This window comes from Monodon monoceros, unplaced genomic scaffold (genome assembly GCF_005190385.1).
Source record: "Monodon monoceros isolate NGI ecotype Baffin Bay Population unplaced genomic scaffold, NGI_Narwhal_1 Super_Scaffold_12, whole genome shotgun sequence".
NCBI classification, from domain to species: Eukaryota; Metazoa; Chordata; class Mammalia; order Artiodactyla; family Monodontidae; genus Monodon; species Monodon monoceros.
In genome coordinates, this window is record NW_021703768.1 from 66,394,691 (window position 1) to 66,420,492 (window position 25,802).

General features: G+C 34.3%; 1 protein-coding gene across 4 annotated transcripts in view; it reads left to right on the top strand.

Moving 5' to 3' along the window:
- XRCC4 (X-ray repair cross complementing 4) overlaps window positions 1–25,802 on the top strand; it is a 268,609-nt gene that overhangs the window by 103,792 nt on the left and 139,015 nt on the right. For all 4 annotated transcript variants that reach the window (XM_029217657.1, XM_029217656.1, XM_029217658.1 and 1 more), the window contains exons 4-6: window positions 13,047–13,213; window positions 20,423–20,575; window positions 21,465–21,571. In XM_029217657.1, coding sequence (XP_029073490.1) covers window positions 13,047–13,213; window positions 20,423–20,575; window positions 21,465–21,571 — 427 coding nt within the window. The remainder of the gene's footprint in view (window positions 1–13,046; window positions 13,214–20,422; window positions 20,576–21,464; window positions 21,572–25,802) is intronic.

Consider the following 25,802-nt stretch of genomic DNA (forward strand, 5'->3'; position numbering starts at 1 on the left):
TTTTACATTTGGTAGTGTATATATGTCCATGCCACTCTCTCACTTCGTCCCAGCTTATCCTTCCCTCTCCCCGTGTCCTCAACTCCATTATCTACGTCTGTGTCTTTATTCCTGTCTTGCCCCTAGGTTCATGAGAACCTTTTTTTTTTTTTTTTTTAGATTCCATATATATGTGCTAGCGTATGGTATTTGTTTTTCTGACTTACTTCACTCTGTATGACAGACTCTAGGTCCATCCACCTCACTACAAATAACTCAATTTCGTTTCCTTTTATGGCTGAGTAATATTCCATTGTATATGTATGCCAAATCTTCTTTATCCATTCAACTGTCGATGGACACTTAGGTTGCTTCCACGTCCTGGCTATTGCAAATAGTGCTGCAGTGAACATTGTGGTACCTGACTCTTTTTGAATTATGGTTTTCTCAGGGTATATGCCCAGTAGTGGGATTGCTGGGTCATATGGTAGTTCTATTTTTAGTTTTTTAAGGAACCTCCATACTGTTTTCCATAGTGGATGTACCAATTTACATTCCCACCAACAGTGCAAGAGGGTTCCCTTTACTCCACACCCTTTCCACAATTTATTTGTTTATTTTTTGATGATGGCCATTCTGACTGGTGTGAGGTGATACCTCATTGTAGTTTTGATTTGCATTTCTCTAATAACTGGTGATGTTGAGCATCTTTTCGTGTGTTTGTTGGCAATCTGTATATCTTCTTTGCAGAAATGTCTGTTTAGGTCTTCTGCCCATTTTTGGATTGCATTGTTGTTTTTGTTTTTTTTTTTGATATTAAGCTGCATGAGCTGCTTGTGTATTTTGGAGATTAATCCTCTGTTGGTTGCTTCATTTGCAAATATTTTCTCCCATTCTGAGGGTTATCTTTTTGTCTTGTTTATGGTTTCCTTTGCTGTGGAAATGCTTTGAAGTTTCATTAGGTCCCATTTGTTTATTTATTTTTTTATTACCATTTCTCTAGGAGGTGGGTCAAAAAGGATCTTCATGTGATTTATGTCATAGAGTGTTCTGCCTGTGTTTTCCTCTAAGAGTTTTATTGTGTCTGGCCTTACATTTAGGTCTTTAATCCGTTTTGAGATTATTTTTATGTATGATGTTAGGGGTGTTCTAATTTCATTTACAGCATTTGCTGTAAAGCTGGTTTGGTGATGCTGAATTCTCTTAGTTTTTGCTTATCTGTAAAGGTTTTAATTTCTCCATCAAATCTGAATGAGATGCTTGCTGGATAGAGTAATCTTGGTTGTAGGTTTTTCCCTTTCATCACTTTTAATATGTCCTGCCACTCGCTTCTGGCTTGCAGAGTTTCTGCTGAATGATCAGCTGTTAACATTATGGGGATTCCCTTGTATGTTATTTGTTGCTTTTCCCTTGCTGCTTTTAATATTTTTCCTTTGTATTTAATTTTTGATAATTTGATTAATATGTTTCTTGGTGTGTTTCTGTTTGGGTTTATCCTGTATGGTACTCTCTGTGCTTCCTGGACTTGATTGACTCTTTCCTTTCCCACATTAGGGGAGTTTTCGACTATAATCTCTTCAAGTATTTTCTCAGACCCTTTGTTTTTCTCTTCTTGTTCTGGGACCCCTAGAATTTGAATGTTGGTGCATTTAATGTTGTCCCAGACATCTCTGAGACTGACCTTAATTCTTTTCACTCTTTTTTCTTTATTCTGCTCCTTGGCAATTATTTCCACCATTTTATCTTCCAGGTCACTTATCCGTTCTTCTGGCTCAGTTATTCTGTTATTGATTCCTTCTAGAGTATTTTTAATTTTAGTAATTGTGTTGCTCATCACTGCTTGTTTGCTTTTTAGTTCTACTAGATCCTTCTTAAAAGTTTCTTGTGTTTTCTATATTCTGTTTCTGAGATTTTGGATTATCTTTATTATCATTACTCTGAATTGTTTTTCAGGCCGCTTGCCTATTTTGTCTTCATTTATTTGGTCATATAGGTTTTTACCTTGCTCCTTCGTCCTAAACAAAATTTTTTGTCGTTTCTTTCTTTTTTTTTTTTTTTTTTTTGATGGGTGGTGCTGTATTCCTGTCTTACTGGTTGTTTGGCCTGACACATCCAGCGCTGGAGTTTGCAGGCAGTTGGATAGAGCTGGCTCTTCGTGCTGAGATGAGGGCCTCCGGGAGGCCTCACTCTGGTTGATATTCCCTGGGGTCTGAGGTTCTCAGTCCAGCAGTTTGGACTCGAGCTCCCACCACAGGAGTCTGGGCCCCACCTGTGGCCTGGGAACCAAGATCCCACAAGCTTCATGGCACCGTAAAAAAAAAAAAAAAAGGAAGAAAAAAAAAGGATCAGTACAATATCAAAGAATAAAAAACAAAATAAAATTAGAAAGATAAAAAATAAATTAGAAAAGTAAAACTATAATTGAAACAATTGCAACAAGGTAAGATAAAACCACAACAGGAAAAAGAAAAATAAGGTGGGGGGGTGGGGGCGGAGAACAAGCCAGAAGGAGAGATCACTAACAAAGTATAAAAATAAAATAAAATTAGAAACATGAAAGGTTTGTAAAAGAATCAACAACAATGAATCAATAAGGTAAAATGACCCCAATCTAAAAGAGGAAAAAAGAAAAAGAAAAAAAAAAAGCCTTGGCTATAGGGGCAGGGTTTAGGCAGGGGGTGGAACTTAGGCAGGGGCAGGGTTTTGGGTGGCAAAGGACCTAGGCGGGTGGAGGGGTGATGGTTGACCGTGGGGTGGGGTCTCTGCTTAGGACCTAGACAGAAGTGGAGAGGTGGCGTGTTGAAAGGAGGGCCTTGGAGTGTGAAGTTCCGAGTTCTGGAGTTTGGAGGTAGGGCCCCGGGTGGGGGTGTGTGGGTGGGGTTTAGGCCCAGCGTTGGAGGGGGTCTCCGAGTGCAGTGGTAGGGAACTGGGTGGGTGGGTGTAGGGGCGGGGCTTGGGCTCTGTGTGGCAGGAGGGAGGCTCCGAGGGCAGAGGATTAGGCCCGGGAGCCTAATAGGCTTCCCGTTGCCTAAGTGGACAGGGAAAGCACAGGCCCCATTCCCTTCCGTTCCTTCGCACCCCTCCCCCACTGTCTCCCCCAGGGTCTCCCCGTTGCCGCTGGACCCCTAACCGTGGGTGGGTCCCGCTGGGTGTAGGAACTCCTTCCCTAACCCAGCCGCCCCTCAGAGGTGCCAGTCCTAGGGGTCCGGCCTTTACTTTTGCTCCCCTTCCTCTCCCTCCCACTCCCTCAGGACCCATTCGCTGGAGGGAGCCTAGGTGGGCAGAGGATCAGGCCCGGGATCTCAGCAGGTTCCTGGGGGTCCAAGTGGGCAGGGGAAACCTGGCCACGCTCCCTTTTGATCCTCTGACCTCCCAATGGTTCCCCAATTTCCCCCCTTCGGGTGTGGAATCACTTCCCCTCCAGCAGCCCCCCCCCCCCAGGGTCTCCAGTCCCGTCCCGCCTCCACTTCTCCCCCTTCACTCCCCCCACACCCCACGTCCTACCCGGGGACCTACTCTGGGGGTTCTTCCCGTCCCCTTAGGTGTCTGTGGTCCCCCACCGGTGCCTGGTAGGTGCCCTAGTTGTGAGGAGGCGCGAATTCCGTGTTCTCCTAGTATGCCATCTTGATTCCACCAAGATGGAATTTTTTAATCCATAGTTTAAAAAGACAGTTATTAAGCTTTGTGAAATTTTTTTGAAAGAAATTCATATACCAAACAAAAAATGGACATATTTTTTCTGGATTCCTATATTTTATCATTTCATTTAAACTAGGATTTTAAAATTCTTGGTACTTCTATGGCTTTTTAAAGACCACCCCTTTTGAGTTTACTAGTTTATGATAACTGATTTTAAGGAAATGCAGTTATAGTTAACACAGTAAGTGTTTATGATTTTCTTTGTTTCCAAAAATTTCTAATGTCAATATAATGCCTTATAACCAGTCAAGCTGTTTCATCAAATATATATAGTTCAGTGCTTTGGGATTGGGAGGTTGGAGGTTGGCTTTAAGTTTCTGTAATTTTTAACTACGAAAGTCTAGGATTCATAATCAGAAAAAAATGTAAGATTCTATTGTTTTCGTTTAATTTTCCTAGAGAATGTTAGAGAGACCTAAGCAATTGTTACTAAACAGTGTAAACTGGTTTAAATTCAGAAATAAATAGTCCATGATATTTTGTACTATGTCCTATTAAGATATATTTCCTAAGTTTCTCATAGTAGATATTTTATCATATTGTAAGTGTTCTTTTTCCCAGCGTTCGCTTGCTTATTGTTTCTATGAGGCCTTAGGAGCTAAGCAACAGCACACAGTGATCCCAGCCCCAGTGAGATTTTTCTCTGTCATAGCCACTCTGGAATGCTACTGTGTTAAAGTAATCAACCGTTTTTAGAAGACAAATCATTTTCAAACTGACTCGAGAGTGGAGTTTTTTGTGCCGTTTGGTATTATTTCTGTTGTGGCTTATTTTTAAAATCGGTCATGCCCAGCCCTTAGATTGTGTTCATGAATGTCTTATAGGATAAGTCATTATTTTGAATACAGTGGTTATAATTGCTTGTTCACGACCCACTTTCAAATAAATGTCAGTATTGGGATTCTAAAATAGAGATTGCTAACTTTCCCAAATACCATATAATCCTTTTGGTATGACCAAGGAATTCAAAATAACAAAAAATAAGACTACTAAGTAGGCAGTTACATTCATATTTCTACCTACACATCATTTGGGAGTCTTATCAGCTACAGTGTAGGGAGTTTGATTTAAAAATAAGCAATTGGTACAGCTACTATGGATATAAGAGTATATACATTCCTCAATAAACTAAAAATGGACCTACCATCTGATTCAGCAATTCTACTCTTGGATGTATATCCAAAGAAAACGAAAACACTAATTTGAAAAGATATATGCACCCCAGTGTTCACAGCAGCATTATTTACAATAACCAGGATATGGAAGCAATTTAAGTTTCCATCAAGAGATGAATGGATAAAGGAGATATGGTACACACACACACACACACACACACACACACACAGGAATATTACTCAGCCATAAAAAGAGTGAATTTTTGCCATTTGCAACAGCATGGATGGACTTGGAGGATGTTATGCTTAGTGAAGTAAATCAGATAGAGAAAAACAAATACCAAATGTGTTTACTTAAATGTGGAATTTAAGAAATAAAACAGATGAATGAATGTAACAAAACAGAAACAGACTCACAGATACAGATACCAAACTAGTAGTTGCCAGTGGAGAGAGGGATTGAGGGAAGGAGCAAGATAGGAGATGGGATTAAGAGATACAAACTACTAGGTATAAAATAAATAAGATACAAGGATATAATGTACAGCACAGGGAATACAGTCAATATTTTATAATAACTTTAAGTGGAGTATAATCTGTAAAAATATCAAATCACTATGTTATACATCTGAAACTAATATGACATTGTAAATCAACTATACTTCAATAAAAAATTTTTAAAAATGAAAACAGAAACAAAAAATTAACAATGAGAAACTTAACCAAAGGATATAAAAAAACCTCTTGATTAGATAAAGAAATACAGTGGTCCTGAATGGAGAAATTACACTATAATTCATGTTGGAAATAAGTTAATTCCTTATAAAGTAACTTGAAAATGAGTGTAATTCCAAACCAGATTCCTAGTATATTTTTTATGCTTCTTTGTTTGTTTTTAGTTTGTCTGAAATTCTGATATATGTCACTTTTGCCATATTCTCTTGGTTAGAAGCAAGTCAGAGACCTGCCCACACTCAAGGAGAGGGAATTACATGGGGCCTGAGTACCAGGAGGTTGGGATAATTGGGGGCAATCTTAGAGGAAATGCTGAGTACTCTGTAAGCACTTGTTTTCCTGCCTGTAATCTTCTGATGGCTTTTTGTTAGAATAAGTTCTGAACTTGTTACTGTGGCCTACAAAATCCTGTATGATCTACTCTCCTGTCTACCTTTCCAATCTCATCTCTGTTCTCTACCTCAGTTTTTGCAAGGACTTGTTCCCTGACCACGATATCTAAGCATACTCTGCCCTCTAATAGCTATCTTATGACTCATTTTATTTTCTTCATTGAATTTACAACTGTGTGAAATTATTATTTGATCATTTGGCATCATCAACCTCCTCTACTAAGATATAAGGTCCAAGAGAGTGGACACATTGTTTTTCTTGTTCACAATAGTATCTCCAATGCTTAACATATAGTACGTACTCAGAAAGTCTGATAAATGAATACATTCTATGTTTAACCATGTAAGAATGGGAATACTAATTTGAGTAATATGTAGCCCCTATCCCTTTGCAGCTTTCAGACTAGTATGAGAAAAAAAAGTTAATATTGTAATGCTATGATAATTGTCCATGTTCACCCACTAGACTACCCAAGTGTAACTGAATGAATATCTAATGGAAAGTACAGAGAGGAGTTAGTTTAGTAGTGAGAGGGATGGACAATGAATTCTGTCTTAGCATTTGAAGTTTCAGGTCTGTATAGGACATACTGGTGACGTCACTCCAAAAATGAGTTAAATGTTTATAGAAATCTGGACTTTAGGAGAGGTACCACCTGTAGATACACGTTTGGCAGTTTTCAGCTTATCTGTAATAATGGAAGCTGTGATTGTGGATAACCCTAAAACTCTACAGAGAAAAAAGAGAAGTAGGTCAAGAGAGCATTCCAAGAAATATTACCATTTAGGCTGTAAGTGGAAGACAGAGAAGCATACTATGAAGATATGATTAGATGAGTATTATGAGATCTAGTAGAGTGTCAGGAAATCCAAGGCAATATTTCTTTTTCTAATATCAAAATTAAAGTAACAGGCAAATAATAGGCAACCCCTGCCTTCTACCTACCCCACTACCCCCAATTCAGTTAACTATGGGAAAAGCCTTTTAGTTGATTCTAAATCCATGTATAGTAAAAATTTTCATTGTTAATTATAACTCCTAATTAGACCAGATAAGTCTTCTAGTTTTTACTATATTTTCCATGAACCAAAAGGCTCATCATCTCTATTTCAAGACATAATGGAATGAACATTTACAGTCATTCAAAGTAAAAGTAACTTCTGAGATAGTCTTATCACATGGACCTTTGGGCATTTCATTCTCAAGGATTCTCTGACTCCTACCAATGAATTTTGCAATTATGAATACCAAATAATTCTTAGATGGTACTTAATATATTAAAGCATATAGCATGTCCTTAAAATCTAATAATTTTTGGCCCTATAATTAGAGCTCAGTGTATTTTCACTTTTAGATGATTGCATTTTAATTGTAAGAACCTATAGGATCTACAGATCTACAACTCTGCATATGCAGAGCCTTGTTTGATCATATAATCATCTTGAGATATTTAAACATTTTTAAATAAGCTTTAAGAAATTTGGTCAACTACTGGAGAACGGACTTGAGGATATGGGGAGGGGGAAGGGTGAGCTTTGACAGGGCGAGAGAGAGAGTCATGGACATATACACACTAACAAACGTAGTAAGGTAGGTAGCTAGGGGGAAGCAGCCGCAAGGCACAGGGATATTAGCTCGGTGCTTTGTGACAGCCTGGAGGGGTGGGATAGGGAGAGTGGGAGGGAGGGAGACGCAAGAGGGAAGACATATGGGAACATATGTATATGTATAACTGATTCACTTTGTTATAAAGCAGAAACTAACACACCATTGTAAAGCAATTATACCCCAATAAAGATGTTTAAAAAAAAAAAAAAGAAATTTGGTCAAGAAAATAGTTGGAAAGGTGAGGTTAATAGTCTCACAATAAAGCTCTCTTATCTGCTTAGAAAGTCCTTATCAGTATTCTTTTCTCAGTTCTAGCTACCTTGGAAGTTAAATGTGACCAGTTGTCAACCTAGGTATGTCACTGTTTTAGAAGATTCATTTGTAATATTTTTTATTTAAATCTAAAATAACATTTCAGCAGGTCACAAAACCAAAGAGTTCATGATACTAAGACCTTAGTAAAAAATAGTTGATTCAGAATACTTACAGTTGATGATTAACATAACTAGGCCAAAGTAATACAGTTTAGTTTCTTTTTTACTACATAGCTTGACTGATTTCCTTTATTACTAGAATTTTACAACTATGTATTACAACAATGGTATATTTACAACTATGTATTTGTCTACAATAGACAAAATATCCTGTATTACAAACTATAATGAATAGGCTTTACTTTTTTAGTGTATACATATCTAGGCACAGCTAAACTTTTTTTTTAATACTAATAAATTTAAAAACACATACTGAAAAGAATGGAGTTCCTGTCTGACCATTATTGCCTAGGAATCACATCAAGATATCTTTATTCCTCCTTTTCCTTTAGCTTTACATCTTGGTTCCCAGGACAGTAACAAATATTAATTTCGTAAGGTTATTTAGACTACTTTGATAACGTATCAAAATGCAGCTCTTTAGTTGATATATTCTAAGCAGAGTATCAACTCACACCTTGATAATCCTCCTATCCCCAGAAACGTGGAATGACCATAAACAATTCCCCTGGAATTAGTGTTTATTTAGTGTATTTTACCAATACTATATATTCTCTTTTATCTGTTTGGCCACTCCAAAGAACCTGATAACTGAGTACATATATAACTTTATACATTCTTTAAAAAAAAAGTATCTTTTTAGGTTTTATTAAACTTATGTATTATCACAGTATTGAGAGCTATTATGTAATATTTAAACCATGCCCTTTTGGTTGAAATTATACTATTCAATAAAATAAAACTGTTACATCCTTAAACAGATTAAAATATTTCTTAATTTGTATTCAGAGAATCACTGTCCCAATTATTCCCTTTACCTGCCACATTATAATTGTATTCTCTTATTAATAAGGATCATTGCAATTTAAAAAAATTCAAGTCTTTATTGAGCACTTAATATATGTCTAGAACTGTATAAGACACTGTGGAGACTAAGGAAGACATAAGATAGGGTCTCTGACCTCAAAGAGCTAGAAATTTAAAGGAAAAGACTGCATTTCTGAAACAAGAGAAAAATATAGGGAGGATGAAACTGAGTGAAAAATTGTGTGAGACAAACTCTGAAGTATCAAGAACAGAGAAACCAATGTAGGCTAAAGTGGTTAAAGAGAATTTGTTCTGGACTTTGAAGTGATGAGTAAGGGGGTGTGGCATTTAATCTTGGATTTAAAGAATTGACAGATAGGTATCCAGAATAAAAGCCTGGCAAAAGAAAATGGATACGTTTTCTGAAATTGAGAATTTTTAATGCAGATCAGATCAAAGATGCTATCTGTTTTGCTAGCTAAAATAATGACAGTTTAGAGTCAACTAGTGCAACCTACCATGATTACCAGTATTTAAGAAGTTAATTGTTTTCAACTTTTTTTTACATGGAAAAATAAAAACATAGCTTAAAATCTTAGATTATAGACTGAATGAGATGCTTAGTATAGGTTTGTGTACACTGAATTCTCCATACAATCTTGAGAACTAACTACAAAAGAGAAATTTATTTTTGCCCATGCCTCTAAAGAAGAGATATACTTTCAAAATGTCTTTAATTTGTGGTTTCTGACTCTGGTGTACCATTTGAAGTCCTGATTTCATATTGCAGATTATTTTGAAATTACAGAACTAATAAAGAACATCTGTGTTAATAGCCTTACATGTCCAACAAAAAACTAAAGCAAAAGATTTTTAAATTGACAAAAACATACAGTGTAACTTTTGTTGGAATTTGCTAGTTTTAAAAACAATACTTTTCGAAAGTTGCCACTTCATTTGAGGGATGGTATAAAGATGGGCTGAATATAGAGTTAGAGCACAGAAATATTTTATGCTTCTCAATTCATTAGGCCTGATTTGAGGCCCTTCTGTAAGTCCAGTTCACATGGGCGTGAGGTCCCTTGCATCTATGAGGTAGACAGGCTGGAACAGAGGTAGTGAGAGTGGAAGGGTGCTTCCTGCCTTGGCTCTGAACCATGTGTATACAGACAGGATGGTCCAGCAGACTCACTCTCTCATACATTCCAGAATTTTTCTACAAAATAAGCAGAATATCTCAAGTAAAATATTTTTCTTGGATTGAGTTTTAAATACTTCTTGATTATTTTTATTGTTTGGAATAACAGATGTTCACGCCTGTTAAAGGACCCCAAACTAGTGAATATAATTAGAAAAAATAGAAACTGAAAAATACTTGCCTACTCTTAAGAGGAAATGACATTTTAAGTTTATTCTATACCAAATAGCCAAGAAGAAATTTAAGAATTCTCTTTTGGAATTTTGGATGTAAGTATTTGAATGATATTTTGAAAAAAGTTTCTTGTTATTAGTGATTTTAAATTGTTCCCTTTTTCTTTTGCCATCTAAAATAGAATCTTAGGGGGCTACACTTGTGTTTATCTGTGCATTTGTATTTTACTGATTACTGTATTCAGGATCAGCGTGTGATCCTGAATATCACACTTTGAAATGGATAATGGATCATTATCCATTTGGCATTGTTGAAACTTACAAGTGATGAAAAACTCTTTTCTTTCTAAAAATGTCCATCTTAGTCAAAGCTTCCTGACAGTTGTGATAATGCGAGAATACAAAATCACAGTGTGGGTTTATGTTTTACTGATAATGTAATCTATTGTCTAAAAATAAAATAAGCTTAATTTTTCTTCTGTTCTGTATCGACTCAAAGAAGTAATATTCTACAGCTAATCTTAATTTTTGTATGTTTGTTTGCATAAGAGAAGCTTTAAAAGGTTAGTGCTCAAATTTACTTTCAATTTATATATTCTTTACATAGATAAAACTTTCCTATTTAAACTTATATACTTGTTAAATGGACTCATTATATGCACTTATATGCAAATGTTTTTGGCCATTTGATTCTAAGTATAAGAGAAATAAATCAGATGTGACCAATACTCTGAAATAATTTCAAAATTCTTAGAATTTTTCCAAGTCTTTTTTGGGTAAAGGTTTAATAATAATAATTATACTATTTTAAAATAATAATTTTACTATTAAAATTAGAATTAAGCTCTAATTTAGGTTTTTTATATCTATCTACACAACTGGATGCACTCATTGAAATATTGAAATAAAGGACAATTTTTCTTAATCTGATTCCCATTCTTTTGTTAAGAAAGAGAAAGAGGTGAGATAAAACAGATAAAACAAATTAAAGGATTAAGAAGACATTGTGACCTCCTCGGATTTCAAAAAAAAAATACACAAATACATACTCAATTTCTTTGTGACTAAACCAGTACTATTCAGTCCTCTGAAGTGTGCCTATAATACAAGAATATAAATATCCTTTGTTTTCCTTTACATTTTAAGCAAGTATATATAAATGTTTTTCAACACCTAGGAATTGTCAGTGTTTAAGTCTTTTCACAGGGTTTCTAAAATATTAAGTAAAATACCTACCTGTGTTTTCGATCTGAAAATTTAAAATAAATTGGTAAACATAATTCATCCAGAAAAGTTTACTCTGTGGGGTTAAACAACTAAATGATTCTAAATTATAGGAATTAACTGAAATGTTTTATAAATTGCCACTCAGATTGCAAACATTGGATTTTTACTGTAGTGACTTTTAGTTTTATTTGTAAATTGACTAACAGTGATTTGTCTCAGAATTGTCAATCACTATTAAATATTTCTCAATCTGTATGTAACATATTTATAGAAATACTCCTTTACAAGCAAGACACTTTAGAAATATTCCTATTAGTGAATGCCATAATAGAAATTACTGATCCAGGAGACAAACAACAACACAAAACCAAAAAAACCCTTTTGTACTCTCAATTTTGCCACCTACTTAATCTTTAAAATCTCTCTTCAGAATTATGTGTAGGTTCTGAACCTAATTCTTCCTCTTGTTTGTTTAGCACACTCATTTATGTCAGGAAACAGTGTAACAGGATAGTATAGTAGGATCTTGATTTTATTCCTTCAATATATTAGATAACTACTCTGAACCTCACTTTACTAATCTATAAAATGGATATAATAGTTCCATTTTGGTGATGATTAGATTAATTTGTATTTGTGCTATGCTTGAGTTATACTTCAATTGTAAGGTATGGTGGCTATATAATTATAATTGTCATTTAAAAGCTTATTTTAGTTACAATAATTCTAATTTTAATAGTAAGGATATTATAGTTATTAGTAAATCATTGTGTTTCAGTATCTTTACCAAATGAGGAGAGCCTGTGTTCCTTTCAGAATTCCTTAACTGTAATAAAATTTTATTACACTGTTTTATTTTGTAGTGCCCTCTAACAGAGGAATTAAGATATTTTTATGTCGTATCTTTATGCAAAAGTACTCAAGTTTGACATGTGACATTATTATTTATAATTTATAGTAATAAATTGTTGGTTTTTGATAAACCTGGTAACAGTCATTACTCCTTTATCTGTTTTTTAAAACCCTATATTTTTCTTAGGTATTACAAAAATTTTTCTCTTTCTTCACAGGTAGCTTCTGTCAGTTATTTGATTTTACCATCAGTACTAACAGAAACTAGAGTTAAGAATCTTCATGTAGGGACTTCCCTGGCAGTCCAGTGGTTAAGACTCTGCACTTCCACTGCAGGGGGCACGGGTTTGATCCCTGGTCAGGGAACTAAGATCCTGCATGCATGCCACATGGCCAAAAAAAAAGAGTCTTCATGTATAATTTCTTTTCTTATTCTGAGCATAGTGACTTAAATTAGGTAGTAGCAAACAGATGGTAGTATGCTTATATGGTATTTATGTTGTTTTCTTTTCTGCTAGGAGGTGGGAGAATGACTTACCACTTAAAAAGAATTATTCTTAGGTTATATGTTGATTTATCTGATAAGCTTTAGTAAGAAAGTAGGAAGTTGCCCAGTAATTTTGTTCATTGTATTTATATCTGGTAAATGAGTTATATTTAAATCTTAAACTTTTTTCCCCTCAGAAGAAAATATGTGTATTTAAAACTGGGCCACTCAATCTTGATATTCTCTCCCAAAGCTAATCATGTTTTCCTTTCATCCTAGTTCAGACTTGGTTCCTTCAACCTAGAGAAAGTTGCAAACCCAGCTGAGGTCATTAGAGAACTTATTTGTCGTTGCCTGGACACCATTGCAGAAAACCAAGCCAAAAATGAGCACCTACAGAAAGAAAATGAAAGGCTTCTGAGAGACTGGAATGATGTCCAAGGACGGTGTGTGCATAATGTGCTTGTATCATAAAAACACTAAGCTCTTTATATCATTGTAGCTATAAGTTAATGATTTATACCTTTATAATATATGTAGACTAGCATATATTTAAAATGAAATCTGTCATTAATTATACCTTTACTTAATGTGATTAAACTAAATTATTGGTCATTATTGTACATTATATGAGTACATTAACACTTTTAGGTCCTTAGTATTTGGTGGCCCCGGCAAACTAATAACAATAAGGAGTAATTGGACAATGAGAATCAGAACACATTAATATTAATCAAAGTTTAGGAAGTTGATGTTTATAAGGATTAATTGACTTCAAATTATAAGATTAATAATGAATAAAAAAGACATGAAATATAAATAAGCATAGTTGATTCCTTATTTGGAATCTTTTTATGAATGGCATCTATTTCAGGTGAAGTTTGTGTTTTGGTTCCTAATGAAGACTTATTTTTGCTGATTGATTGAAAATTCATACTATCAGCATTTTAAAAAGAAGTAATTGTTACTACTGGATAAGACATTGAAAAGCCTTTATTTTCCTGATTTTGCTCCTTATCTTTTAAACGATGAAGAAGAAAGTGACCTATCTTCTCAATTATGCATTTTTCTCAACTATATCATAATCGAGGCTAGTCCAGGCTGTAGTCTGTATTACTCTATTATGTAAAAGATGTTTGAAGGAAATAAAATATATGTTGTGAATATTTGTATCTCTATAGAGATATATTAATATAATATGCATGCATTTGTATATATATACATTGCAGCATTTGAAATAATTATGTAGAATATATAAAATAATAATTATTATTATTACATCCAGTATGTAAAGTAGATTTTTTATCTTTCATTCAAACCAGTTGCTCTAAAACATAAGAACATTTATCCAATTTAGGGTCTTTTTAGGGCACTCACTAAGATTGTTCTTTATGGACATTAGTAAGTATATGGGGGAGTGCATGAAAAACGTGAAGGGTTTTTTCATCATCAATATATGTATGTGAAAATGAGGTTGACTAGAGGATATTGTTTCTATACATTTACTTATATTTATTAATTAATGCAAGGCATCAACTTAACACCTATCACCTAAAACTTGGTTCTATTTGGCTCTCATTTATTATATTAATAAAATATCTTGTTTTCTTTTAGTTCTGAATTAATTTTTATCTCCAACTATATAAAGGAATTAGACCAAATCAAAACTATATAAATGTTAGGAAACCATACAGAAAAATAATTTAATGTTTCTCTTTAACTTTCTCTTTAAAATTCATGTTCCTATGAATTAATACCAAATATTTGTTCTAGAAAGCATGTTTTGGGGCTCATATCAGTAGTTTGGGTGTGTTTTTCTATTTTATATACAAAATAAATCAAATGAAATGAGACGTACCCTGGTCGTGATAAGCCATTATATTAAAAACTCAAAATACCCTCAGGATGATCGGAAATTTGATTCACAAATTGCCCACAAAAATGCAGACTGGGTACTTGGTACTTGAGCAAATTGCTTTAAAATGTCTGCAAGAGGTTGAAAGAGGTATTATCTCATCAGTATTCAACACCACTGCCATAGGATGGAAAGCAGCAGGGAACAAAGATGAGACAGTGGAGACAAATATACCTTGTGCTGTAAAACAGCGTATGAGGGTATATATAATATGTGCCCCGCGGATGCTTGATTTGCTATTTCAGAATTACCCAGAAAATTCTTTTGTGTTATTGTGGCAAAAAGTTACCTATTTGATCAAAAGCATAGCCATGTAGCTTATCACCAGTCTTATTATGCTCCAGCTATTCTTTTTTTTTTTGTAAATACTGGATCACATATCTTCTTCAGGAATTGAAGATGTGTGCCCTTGGAGTGGCCCTTCAAACAGAGGAAACAAAGTCCACTCCAGAGAATTCTAGGCTCTTGGTTGTATTCTAGATGTTGGATTAGTAGATTTATCTATTTTCCAAATTTGGTTTTCTTTCCTATCACAGAGAAAGTGGCCATTTTAAAGAGCTGTAAATACACCTTGGTCATGGCCAAGCAGTATTTCCTGAAGTGTTCCCTCTCCAGAGCCTTAGTACACTGGGAAATGAGCAAAGGATTTACAGCTCCTGCTTCCATAAGGCAGTAGTACTGATCAAGAGTCTTTAGAGAGATTAGAAGTAGGATACAAACATACTGAGTTAGGTAACTGACCACATAGATAGTAGAGTTGAGGTCTTCTCATTAGGCCTGGTCACAGTTCAGTTTCCTGTGCTGCTTCTGATTAGTCTTATATCAGTATCCATTCATGATCCAATCATTTCTTCCTTATCGTTTTTCAAGACTATGTGTGCCTGGGAGAGTGGGGGTGTGGGTCACAAAATAGGTGCTGAGAATTCCCTTAAAAGCTATGGTAGATAGGTCTGAAATATATTTAATACACGATAGGATATTATATGAGCAAAAAGCAATCATATACATGGTGCTTATACCATGGAAAATGTTTATGATGTGTTGAGGCAAAATGTGAATTTCCAAAAATATGAAGAGTATCTCATTTTTTTTTGTAAAATATGTCTTCAGATAGGGAGTATCTAGAAAGAGAAAATTAAATGATAATAGTGGTGTCTGGAATTGTGAATTAAATTTTCCTTTACTTCTTGGGAGTACTTTTTGCATATATTTTTGTATTTAAATATGTATCATTATTATAATCAGAGCCAAATCTAAAGCTGTTTCCATTTGGGATGACAGTGGAGAATAAATAAGGTTTGAGTAAGGAGTGAGGAATTACAGTAAGAGTAAAAAAATGAGCTTTCACGTGTAGACTTTTAACATATATATTTGCTGTTATTCTTTTATTTGCTATTTAATAATTGCAGTCTTAGCTCCATTTTAAACAAGTGACATTACTGGATTAATTTAATTCTGTATAGTTTAGATAAAGGAGAAGACATTAGAAATATTGTATGTAAATCCTTAGGTCATTAGCTATATTTATTTCACTGGTTTTTCCTATTTAGTTTCAAATAACAACTCTCAAGTTCCACGTTACTGAATAGGTCTTTTGTTTGCACTCAGACATCAAGTTAGAAACTCTCTAGCTTTACTCTGAGTTATAGTTATTAAACCTATAATTGAAGGCAGTTTTCAGCATTTTGAATTGGGTTGACACTCATGGAATCATTAGGATAGAAGAGACCTTGAAAGCTCTTCTACTTCATCTCTCTGCCTTCAAGCTAGGATCACATTATAGCCAGATGAATTTAGTCCAATTTTTAAAGACCTCAAGAGATATCGTCAACTCCCCTTGGTAGCCCATTACATTGTTTAAGAACAGTCACAGGCAGAAAATTCTTCCTTCCATCTATTGGTAATCTGAGTCCTTCATGGTGTACTGAAGGCCATTTCCTCTTGTTCTGTCATCAGAAAGGATGAGGAACAGCTGTTTACCATCTTCTTCAGTTCTTAGAGGCTTATTAAATCTCTTTATCACTGCTTGCGTTTCCATTTCTTTTTAGCATTCTTTGTCCTCTGAACTCTGTGTAGATTTTCTTTTGCTGCACAACCCTGACCTGGATATAAATTTGATCAGAGCTGTAAATACAAGGATTACTGCACTGTTTCTAAGTACCACGTGTTCACATTTACATATCTATTGTTTTATTTTGGGTTATCATTTACTCTTTTATTTTGGATGTTATTTCTCCATGAAATTACCTTGTTTCTGCTCTCATTTTTGTTGTTTTTTTTGACATTTATTCTTAAATTCTTTGTTTTCCCATCCAGAAATATTTTATTTGAATATTCAGTGTTTTCCATATTTAGTTTTTACTCTTTTAGTTTTTTTTTTTTTTTTTTTTTAAGTACTATCCTTTGGTCTGAGTTCCTAGATACCTCAGTCCTAGGCTGCTAATTAAACTTTATTGTTCTGTTGTCCCAGTCACTGTTAAAAGGATAAAGCATCATTAGGCCTTTCCTGTTTGATGTTATTTATGGTTTCATCAGGTTTGAGCTTTGCTTTGGAGATGATCCTTGGACTAGCTGTGGTCTGATCTGGTTGTATGTGAGTTCTCCTTTAGTATTGCTAAACTTAGCAATGAATCCCGTATGTCTCACTTACTAATACCTGTTCAGTTCTTGACGTGGAGGGTTGGCAGGAGGCAAGTATCAATAATATGGAAGGCATAGTAACATCATAATGCTGTAAGGGAGGAATAGCATTACAAATGTGATGGGAGGATGGTATGTACCTGTTAGTTGCTGAATATTAAATAAAAAGATAGAGTTCTCTGAATTTGTTAATCATTAATAATAAAAGTAAATTCATATCCTGAAACTATTCACAATAATACTATTTCCTAGCCAACCCCCACTCCCCAGCTTTGTCTAGGAAGTGTTATTTAGTTTAATGATTAGAGGTTTGGTTGTAACAAAATCCTAAAGCTTTGCTAAAACCAAGCAAGGTTAACTCACAGAATGCCATGCATTCTACTGAGTTTGCTTTCCTATCACAGAAATGTTGTTACCTTTGACAATGTAGCCGTGACACTATCTATTTAGATTAATAATATTCTTTAGACAAAAAAGATATATTTCATTTTGATATCTATTTCTAATTCATGAGTTATACCAAATGTTAATTTTAATAAAGGTTTGGAAATTTGCTTGATAGTTGATAAGTACACATAATCTTTCAATCAAGAATTATTGAAGTGATTTATATGGAAATTAAATATGCCTTTAAATCAGATAAGTTACTAATTGGTTACTATAGTTATGGATTTACATATTGAATTATTATACAAGATTTTTATTGTAAATTTTTATAACTGATTTTTACTTTGTATATGTTTAAAGTATTTTATTATTGTACACTCAGGTGTATGTTCTAGTTATCTTTTTTTTTTTTTTTTGGCGGTACGCGGGCCTCTCACTGCCGTGGCCTCTCCCGCCGCGGAGCACAGGCTCCGGACGCACAGGCCCAGCGGCCACGGCCCACGGGCCCAGCCGCTCCGCGGCATGCGGGATCCTCCCGGACCGGGGCACGAACCTGCGTCCCCTGCATCGGCAGGCGGACTCTCAACCACTGCGTCACCAGGGAAGCCCTCTAGTTATCTTTTAAACTTGTGTTACATTGGAAAATAGTACAAGAAAATAAGAATATAATGTTAACAAACACTTTGCATCTGAAATATAAATCCAGTAACATATCCCAGCTTAAAATAAGCCATCAATATTGGCAGCTTCTCCTCAACTTTGGCTCTATTTTTTTCCCCACACCTTTTGGAGTACTTCTTTCTCAGAGAGCTTTGCTTGATGATAGAGGTACTGCTATATTAATATTTATCACAGGTTTTTTTGCAAGTGGATAAACAATTTTTTAAATTAAAGTTAAGCCTGTGTAAAATGTTCATCAAGTACAGATGAGTATGAAATTAAAAATCCTCTATCCTTAGCCTACCCTTGGAGGTAATTAATTTTTAGAATTTTTATTTTCATTCTTTTGGTGATTTGCTACATATACTTATTCACTCTACTTCTTAATGTTCTGAAATTTAAGATTTACTTGTGTGCTCCCTGCTATAAGATGAGGAATTTTGATCACTTCCCCTGGTCTTGTTTTTCTCCCCTGACCCACATCCCAGGTTTCATTTTAATTTTACTTTCATGCATCTTTTGGTCACATTTATTTATTTTTAAATCCATTAGTCTTTTAGGCAATGTAATTGATTCCCTCTTTACAAAACATAAGCATTAAGCATCCCTACGCTCTTTCATTTATTTTCTTCCTTTCTATTCCTAAACTCTTTTAGCTGTACCATTATGTGCATCACTTAAATATCACAATTTTTTAGAAGCTTGAAGAAGATGAAAAATATTACTGTTACAATAGTGAATAGCTATTAAAGGAGTGAAAAATATAATATTCAGAATCACTGGTTTTACATTTCTTCATAAGATGTCCATATTAACTTGCTCACTTCATTCATTTATCTGATAAATAGCTATTCAACATCTGTTGAATGCCAAACACTATGCTAGGCACAGAGGATAAAGCAGCCAATAAAACATACATGCTCTCTGCCCTTACGGAGTTCACAGCCTTGGCAATGACTACTATAAGACTGCTGTAATTGGTCCCAGAAAATATAATGCCCTATGTTCCCTTTCATCCCATGAGAGGCCCTAATTCTTTGCATTTCTAGCTAGGTGGTCTCTTGAAAGTATAAGGACATGTATATCAAATTTTGACATTTTTGTTTCTATTTCACTGAAAAATATATATACTTAAATAATATATATAATGAAAATACTAGAATACCTGTATAGAACAACAAGTATAATTAACAGTATGGTAAAAAGAAAACCAGGCAGAGCTAAACTCCTTTTAAAAGAATATATTACATGAAATAATTTATATTTGAATCTTTAAAATAGAGGTTTATTCATGGTGTGTGTGTATGCACATATCAAGTATATACAACCTCTGCTAGTTTGCCTTCTTTATTTTATATATATCTGAGAGATTAAAATTAGTACAGTCTCTTGTTAGCTCATTTGAACATTGTAGGAAGAATTATAAATGACAGAGAATTTTATGTTTTGTCTTACATATCTAAAATTTAAAATATATAGTGTTTCACATTTGCTGTTTCATTAATCTTGGAAATTTCAAGTTGGATAAATATATGTATGTGTGTGTGTGTGTTTGCTGGGTTATAAGATACAACTGGGTATGTCATGTCCCTGTTGTGGAGCAGTTCATAATCTATGTGGGGAGAACTGATTAAGTAAATCACTTAATCACAAAACAAGATCATGGTTGCTATTATAGTAATATTAACAAAGTACAAGAAACATAGGCTATAGTTACTCTTGTTTGAAATTTCTCCCACAAATATGTGCTTTTGGAAATAAACCATAGATGTGAATAAGTTGTTACATTTAGGCATTTAGATGTTTTAAAAGCTTTTTTGCTGTCAGTTTCCAATTTCTATCCTTTTCTCAGTATGTAAACTACAAACGCTAATGAACAATAAGTTCTAATTATTTGTTTACCTATATAAAACTTTAAATCAATGAAAACATGTTTAAATGGTTTTAATTGTATTCTTCTTGAAAAATTTTCTTGAAATTGTCTTCAGTATTAGATTGAATAATGCTAAAACAAAACCTGCATGATTTATTTACTTGTTTGTTTATATTTTAGATTTGAAAAATGTGTGAGTGCTAAGGAAGCTTTGGAGACTGATCTTTATAAACGGTTCATTCTGGTGCTGAATGAGAAGAAAGCAAAGATCAGAAGCTTAAATAAATTGTTAAATGAAGTTCAAGAACTGGAAAAGAACATCGAGCATAAAAGGTATTTTGACCTTTCTGTTTTGGGATGGCAGATGCAGACATTTTAGTGCAATTTCTTCCCAAACTTAATGAAAGTTAGATGCCAACTTTTTAGTAATATGAGATCATTTGATAGTCTGGGGTTGGATGCTCTGGTTGTTAGATGCAGTGGACTGGAGAATACTCAACATGATCTCTCCATGCCTGCCCAACTGTCACACCTAGACTTAAATCATAAAACTGGCATGAGATTTACCTAAATAATATTAGTTTAATTCTTAGGCATCACTAAGAAATATATTAATTAAAAGCTTTCATCTTCTGCAGAACCATAGAGTTGGGCACACGTTTGTGATCTCGATGTCTAAGCAATGCTTAATTTTAGAATCAAGTGACTCTAAGTGTGAATATGTACTTGATTTTTAAGGAAGAATCATAGGTGACTTATGACTGTGGTATGGCTTGGACAATCCTTAAACTCTCTGTGCCTTACTTGGATATCTTCATAATAAGAATAAAGGTACCCATCTCAGAGTTTTGGGGAGACCAAATGAAAGGCAGAACTGCTTTGAGATCAGTAAAATACTGATTACTCTGTGACCCACAGAAGGTAATTTAGAAGAATAGTACTGTGATTTGATAGATAAATAATAAATGATAATAAACTGACTCAAGAATTAATTATAGTGAGCACTAAACCACATTTATATAAGGTAAAAGAGAAACTTGTTCTTAAGAGAGTTAACATATAGTCTTTAAAGTGCTTTCATCTTAATTATATATATTTCAATATATATTTGTTTAATTATAATGTTTTTCCAGGGATATTTTCTATAATTACTTACTGGTGAATTTGATACCTAGCCAGGAATGAACCAATAATTTATAAGTCTGCCTCTCTCTGTTTCTAGGGAAACTCCAACATGTTCTGAAATGACTACTGACAGAGATGCAATCTATGATGAAAGTACTGATGAGGAAAGTGAAATCCCACCTAATCCCTCTGTGTTAAGTCCAGGTAAAGTAAATACATTTATTTCCTTTGTTGAACATCTCACTTGGGCTTATTATTTATTACTTATTATGATAATAAACCTTAAAGAAAAATGTTCTAAAAATAATTTTTTCTACACACATTCTTTAGGGTTTTTAGTCTAAAACCTCAACTACTTAATGTTAAAAATTAATATTTATTATGAAATCCAGCAACTCGTTGGCAACAACAAAACAAGCAAGCATGCACATGTATATACATACACACACACGTACATCAAGGTATACTATTCCTCATTAAACAAAGTTGCATAAACGATAAGCAAGATATGTCTTCATGTCAAATATGTACCAGGAACTCTTCTGTGCAGTAGAGAGCAAAACACAAAAATTTCCTCTTTCGTGGAGTTTAAATTCTAGCCAGGGAAACAGACAATAACAAGATGAGTAAATTAAAGTATGTTAGTGATAAATGCTGAGGAGCAAAATAAACCAGGGAAGGATGATAAAAAATGTCAGGGTGGGAATAGGGATGAGGGTTGTGATTTTAGCTAAGGCACCAGAAAAGTCCTTGGTGAAAAGGTGTAAGTCTACCTGTGGGAAAGCAGAAAAAGCAGTTAAGTACAAATGCCCTGATGTGGAAGTTTGCCTGATGTGTTCAAGCAATAGCATGGAGAGCAGTATGCATAAAGTGGAAAGATGAAGATAGGGAGTATTAGGAGATGAGGTCAAAGAGGCCAGATAATGTATAAGGTCTTCTAGGCCATTGTATGGATTTCAGTTTTCAATTTGAGTGATACTGGAAACTGTTACAGAATTTTAACTAGTCAAGCGGCATGATGTGATTTAAGTTTTAACAGGATTAATCTGTTGTGTTGAGAATATAGGATGATAAGTGCAGAAGATAGACAGAAAGCTAGTTCAACAGTGAGTGAAGGATGAGATGGCCTTAGACGAGAGTGAAAGTAGTGAAGGTGGTAAACAAAGTGCAGATTCTAGAAATGTTTAGAGGCAGCAGGATTTGCTGATGAAGTAGGTATGGGTCATCAGAGAAAGACAGCGGTGATGGTAAGCTTTTTGGAATGAACTGTTGAAAGATGCAGTTGACTTAGCAAGGTGGGGGAGACTGCGAGGGGAAGGGCTGGAACTCAGTTTTGGAAACATTAATTCTGAGATATTGAGTAGAGAGATGGATATACAAATTGGGACTTTGGGGGAGGGCTCCTGCTGACAAATAAGATGGTATTTAGAGCTGGCTGAGATCTCAAGGGAGTTTGAGAAGACCGAAAAGAGCAGTGGTCCAGGGACTCAGCCCTGATACACTTGAGTGCGCAGAGGTTAGGAAGATGAGGAGACCAACGCAGAAGACTGAGGGAGCAGCAAATATTGTAGGTGTGGTATCCTGAAAGCCAAGCCGACAAAGTGTTTCGAGAAGGAGACTGTGATCAGCTGAGTTGAATGCTGCACATTGGTCAAGGAAGATGAGGATGAGCACTGACTGCTGTATTTAGCAATATAAATGTTATTGGGGCTCTTAATAAAACATTTTCAGTGGAATGGTGGGGAATAGAATAGGAGCCTCAAAAGGAATGAGAAGAGAGAATTGGAGAAGAGATAGCAAATATAAGCAATGCTTTTAACAAGTTTTACTGTAAAGAAAAGAAAAGGAAAGACCCAGGTCAAGAGCTCGATGGGGAAGTGAGGTCAAGAGGGTTTTTTTTTCTCTTAGATGAGAGAAATACTGCCATGTTTGCATACTGATGGGAGTATATAAGGAGAGAGAGAAAAAAATGTCCAGGCAGTAGACAGAGGTAAGAATTGCTAGAATACTGTCTCTAAGTAGATAAGATGGGATCAGATGCACAAACGGCAGGATTCATTTAGCTAGGAGCATGGGCACTTCCCCTAATGACAGGAAAGAAGGTAGAATAAATGAACAAAGACACAGGAAAGTGTCTAATTACATTCATGGAAACGTTCTGTTGTTGATTAAATTAGTTGATTGATTAATCTGATTCTAATTAGATTTGAATTGGGTCAGTCATACACAGACTCTCATTTTGTACATGAGAGTAAAATTTCATTTGGAGGCTATGCTTGGTTTACATTTGTGGCCCATTTAAAATGAAATCCTTTTTTAAAATAATCAGATGTAATTGAAAGCTCACAAAGAAAGAGAATCTGTACTCTTTCCAATTTGAACATTCTGAATTTTTATTAAACACAATGGCCTTTGATTTTGTTCCCTATTCAGAGTATCTCACGAAACTTTGATGTAGATGAAAATTATTTTTGAAGAGAAAGTATACGGTTAAACATGGGTATATGAGAATGGGGTCCTTTATGTGTTGTCTCTTTTAAGCAAAGCTTTACGTTATAATTGTACTCTTTTAAATTTGGCAAAATTTCTCTTCAAAAATGTTTAAGTCATTGCGTATTTTTTCTATATTTTACATGGAATTTTTTCTTTAACTCATATCTAGTTCACAACATATTTGACCATAGGTCTCTGATTCTATTTTTTTTGCATTTAACTTGCTTTTGGCAAGTTTTCTATGTCAAGAATTAAGAGCATTTTTATTAGAAGTTTTAACTATTCTTTTCTCTCTGCTTCAGCAAGAAGTGTTCATGAAACTGGTTTGCTAAAGGAAAAAAAAGTGAATCTTAGATCTAAAATGCTTAATTTTGCATTAAGCACTAGATTCCATAGATCTGAGGAAAAATATATGTTAAACAACAAAATCAGCCTCATAATTTAGCAGATTCCATAATCTATTCTTTTATGGTGACAAAATATATTCTTAGTCCATGAGATTTTTTTTTTTTAATCACAGTTTAGTCTTTTGGTATTTTATATATTACTACTATGTGTTTGGGGTATAGCAGTGAGAATTGCTTCCTTATTCTGCTGTCTTGACAATAACTTCTTAGAGTACAAGTAAATACATGAATTTATTTTAGATACTGTGGGTTCATGTGTGCTTTCTGTACAATAAAAACTAGAGGAAAACAAATCGATGGGATTTAATACATTTATCTTTCAGAAAGCCATTTCTTTAAATGGCTAGATCTGTAACTTGATAATAATTTTTATTATATAAATATATTTTCATCATTAATTATTAAAATCACCAGATTTCCTCATAAGTTGTTTACATTATTACCTCATTCCTGCATGATGAAGAGGTTTAGTGAGCCCAGAATCATTTAGTGGTTCCACAATATTCATTCAAGTAAAAGATTTGAATGAATATTGTGGAACCAGTAAACAATTTTTATGCATATACCCAGAAGTAGGGAAGGGATATTGTAGTTTGTAGGAAACTGATAGGTAACATTTTTTATGAATAAGCAATCTGTTTTATTACTTTTTTCCTCCAAAGTTTTAAAATTTCCCTCATCGTTAGGATTGTTGAGGAAATAACTAATGACAAGTAGTTCAATCCAATAAGTGACATCATGTTCATATGTACTACACCATATTTAAAGGTTTAAGAAAAACCTTTAAAGTATTCACTAACAGTTTATTAGCTAAAAGTAGATCTCTGAAGTATTCTAAAACTTGAACATCACAGTCGATACCACCCCGCGACTACATTTTATGTTATTCTCTAGTAAGATTTGCTTTCTCTATGTCTTAATTTCCAGAATTTCTAGAGAGGTAGCACTTGTTTTACAGACTTTATTTCCTAAACTGTGACTGAATACTAAAGCCCTAGAGTTCATAGATATTCACTTTGTTTCAGATTAAGATTATAATAGATAAACTAGTTGCTGTGTTCCCTATTTATAGCTCAATTCCTGGATTACAAAGGAGGATGGGTCACTTTCATTCTCATCTAGTTGGTATTAACTCCTTGTGGCTTTAAGGATTTCCTGGTTAGTCTGGACTCCTCCTACCTCCAAAGTTGTTTTTGTTTTTTAATTCAATGGAAACATATTGGGTTATTATAGATATTATTAAACAACCTTCTCTACAGGAAATCCTCTGTTTCTTTAGTTACAATTCAAGGTAATACCTGAGGTCCATCGCTGTGGAGAAACTTCAAGTTGAGCTAGGTCCACTGAATAACAGAACCTCACCAAAATATACAGAGATACAAGTGTAATTGGTATAGCATTTTAGTGACAAAAGGCCACTAAGCAGCAGTGCATGCAAGTGGCCTTTCATTTGCCCCAACAATAGCTGATCTAACCTAAGAAATAACTTAGGGTTATGCAGATTTTTGTATTGTTTCATAACCATTTTGATACTG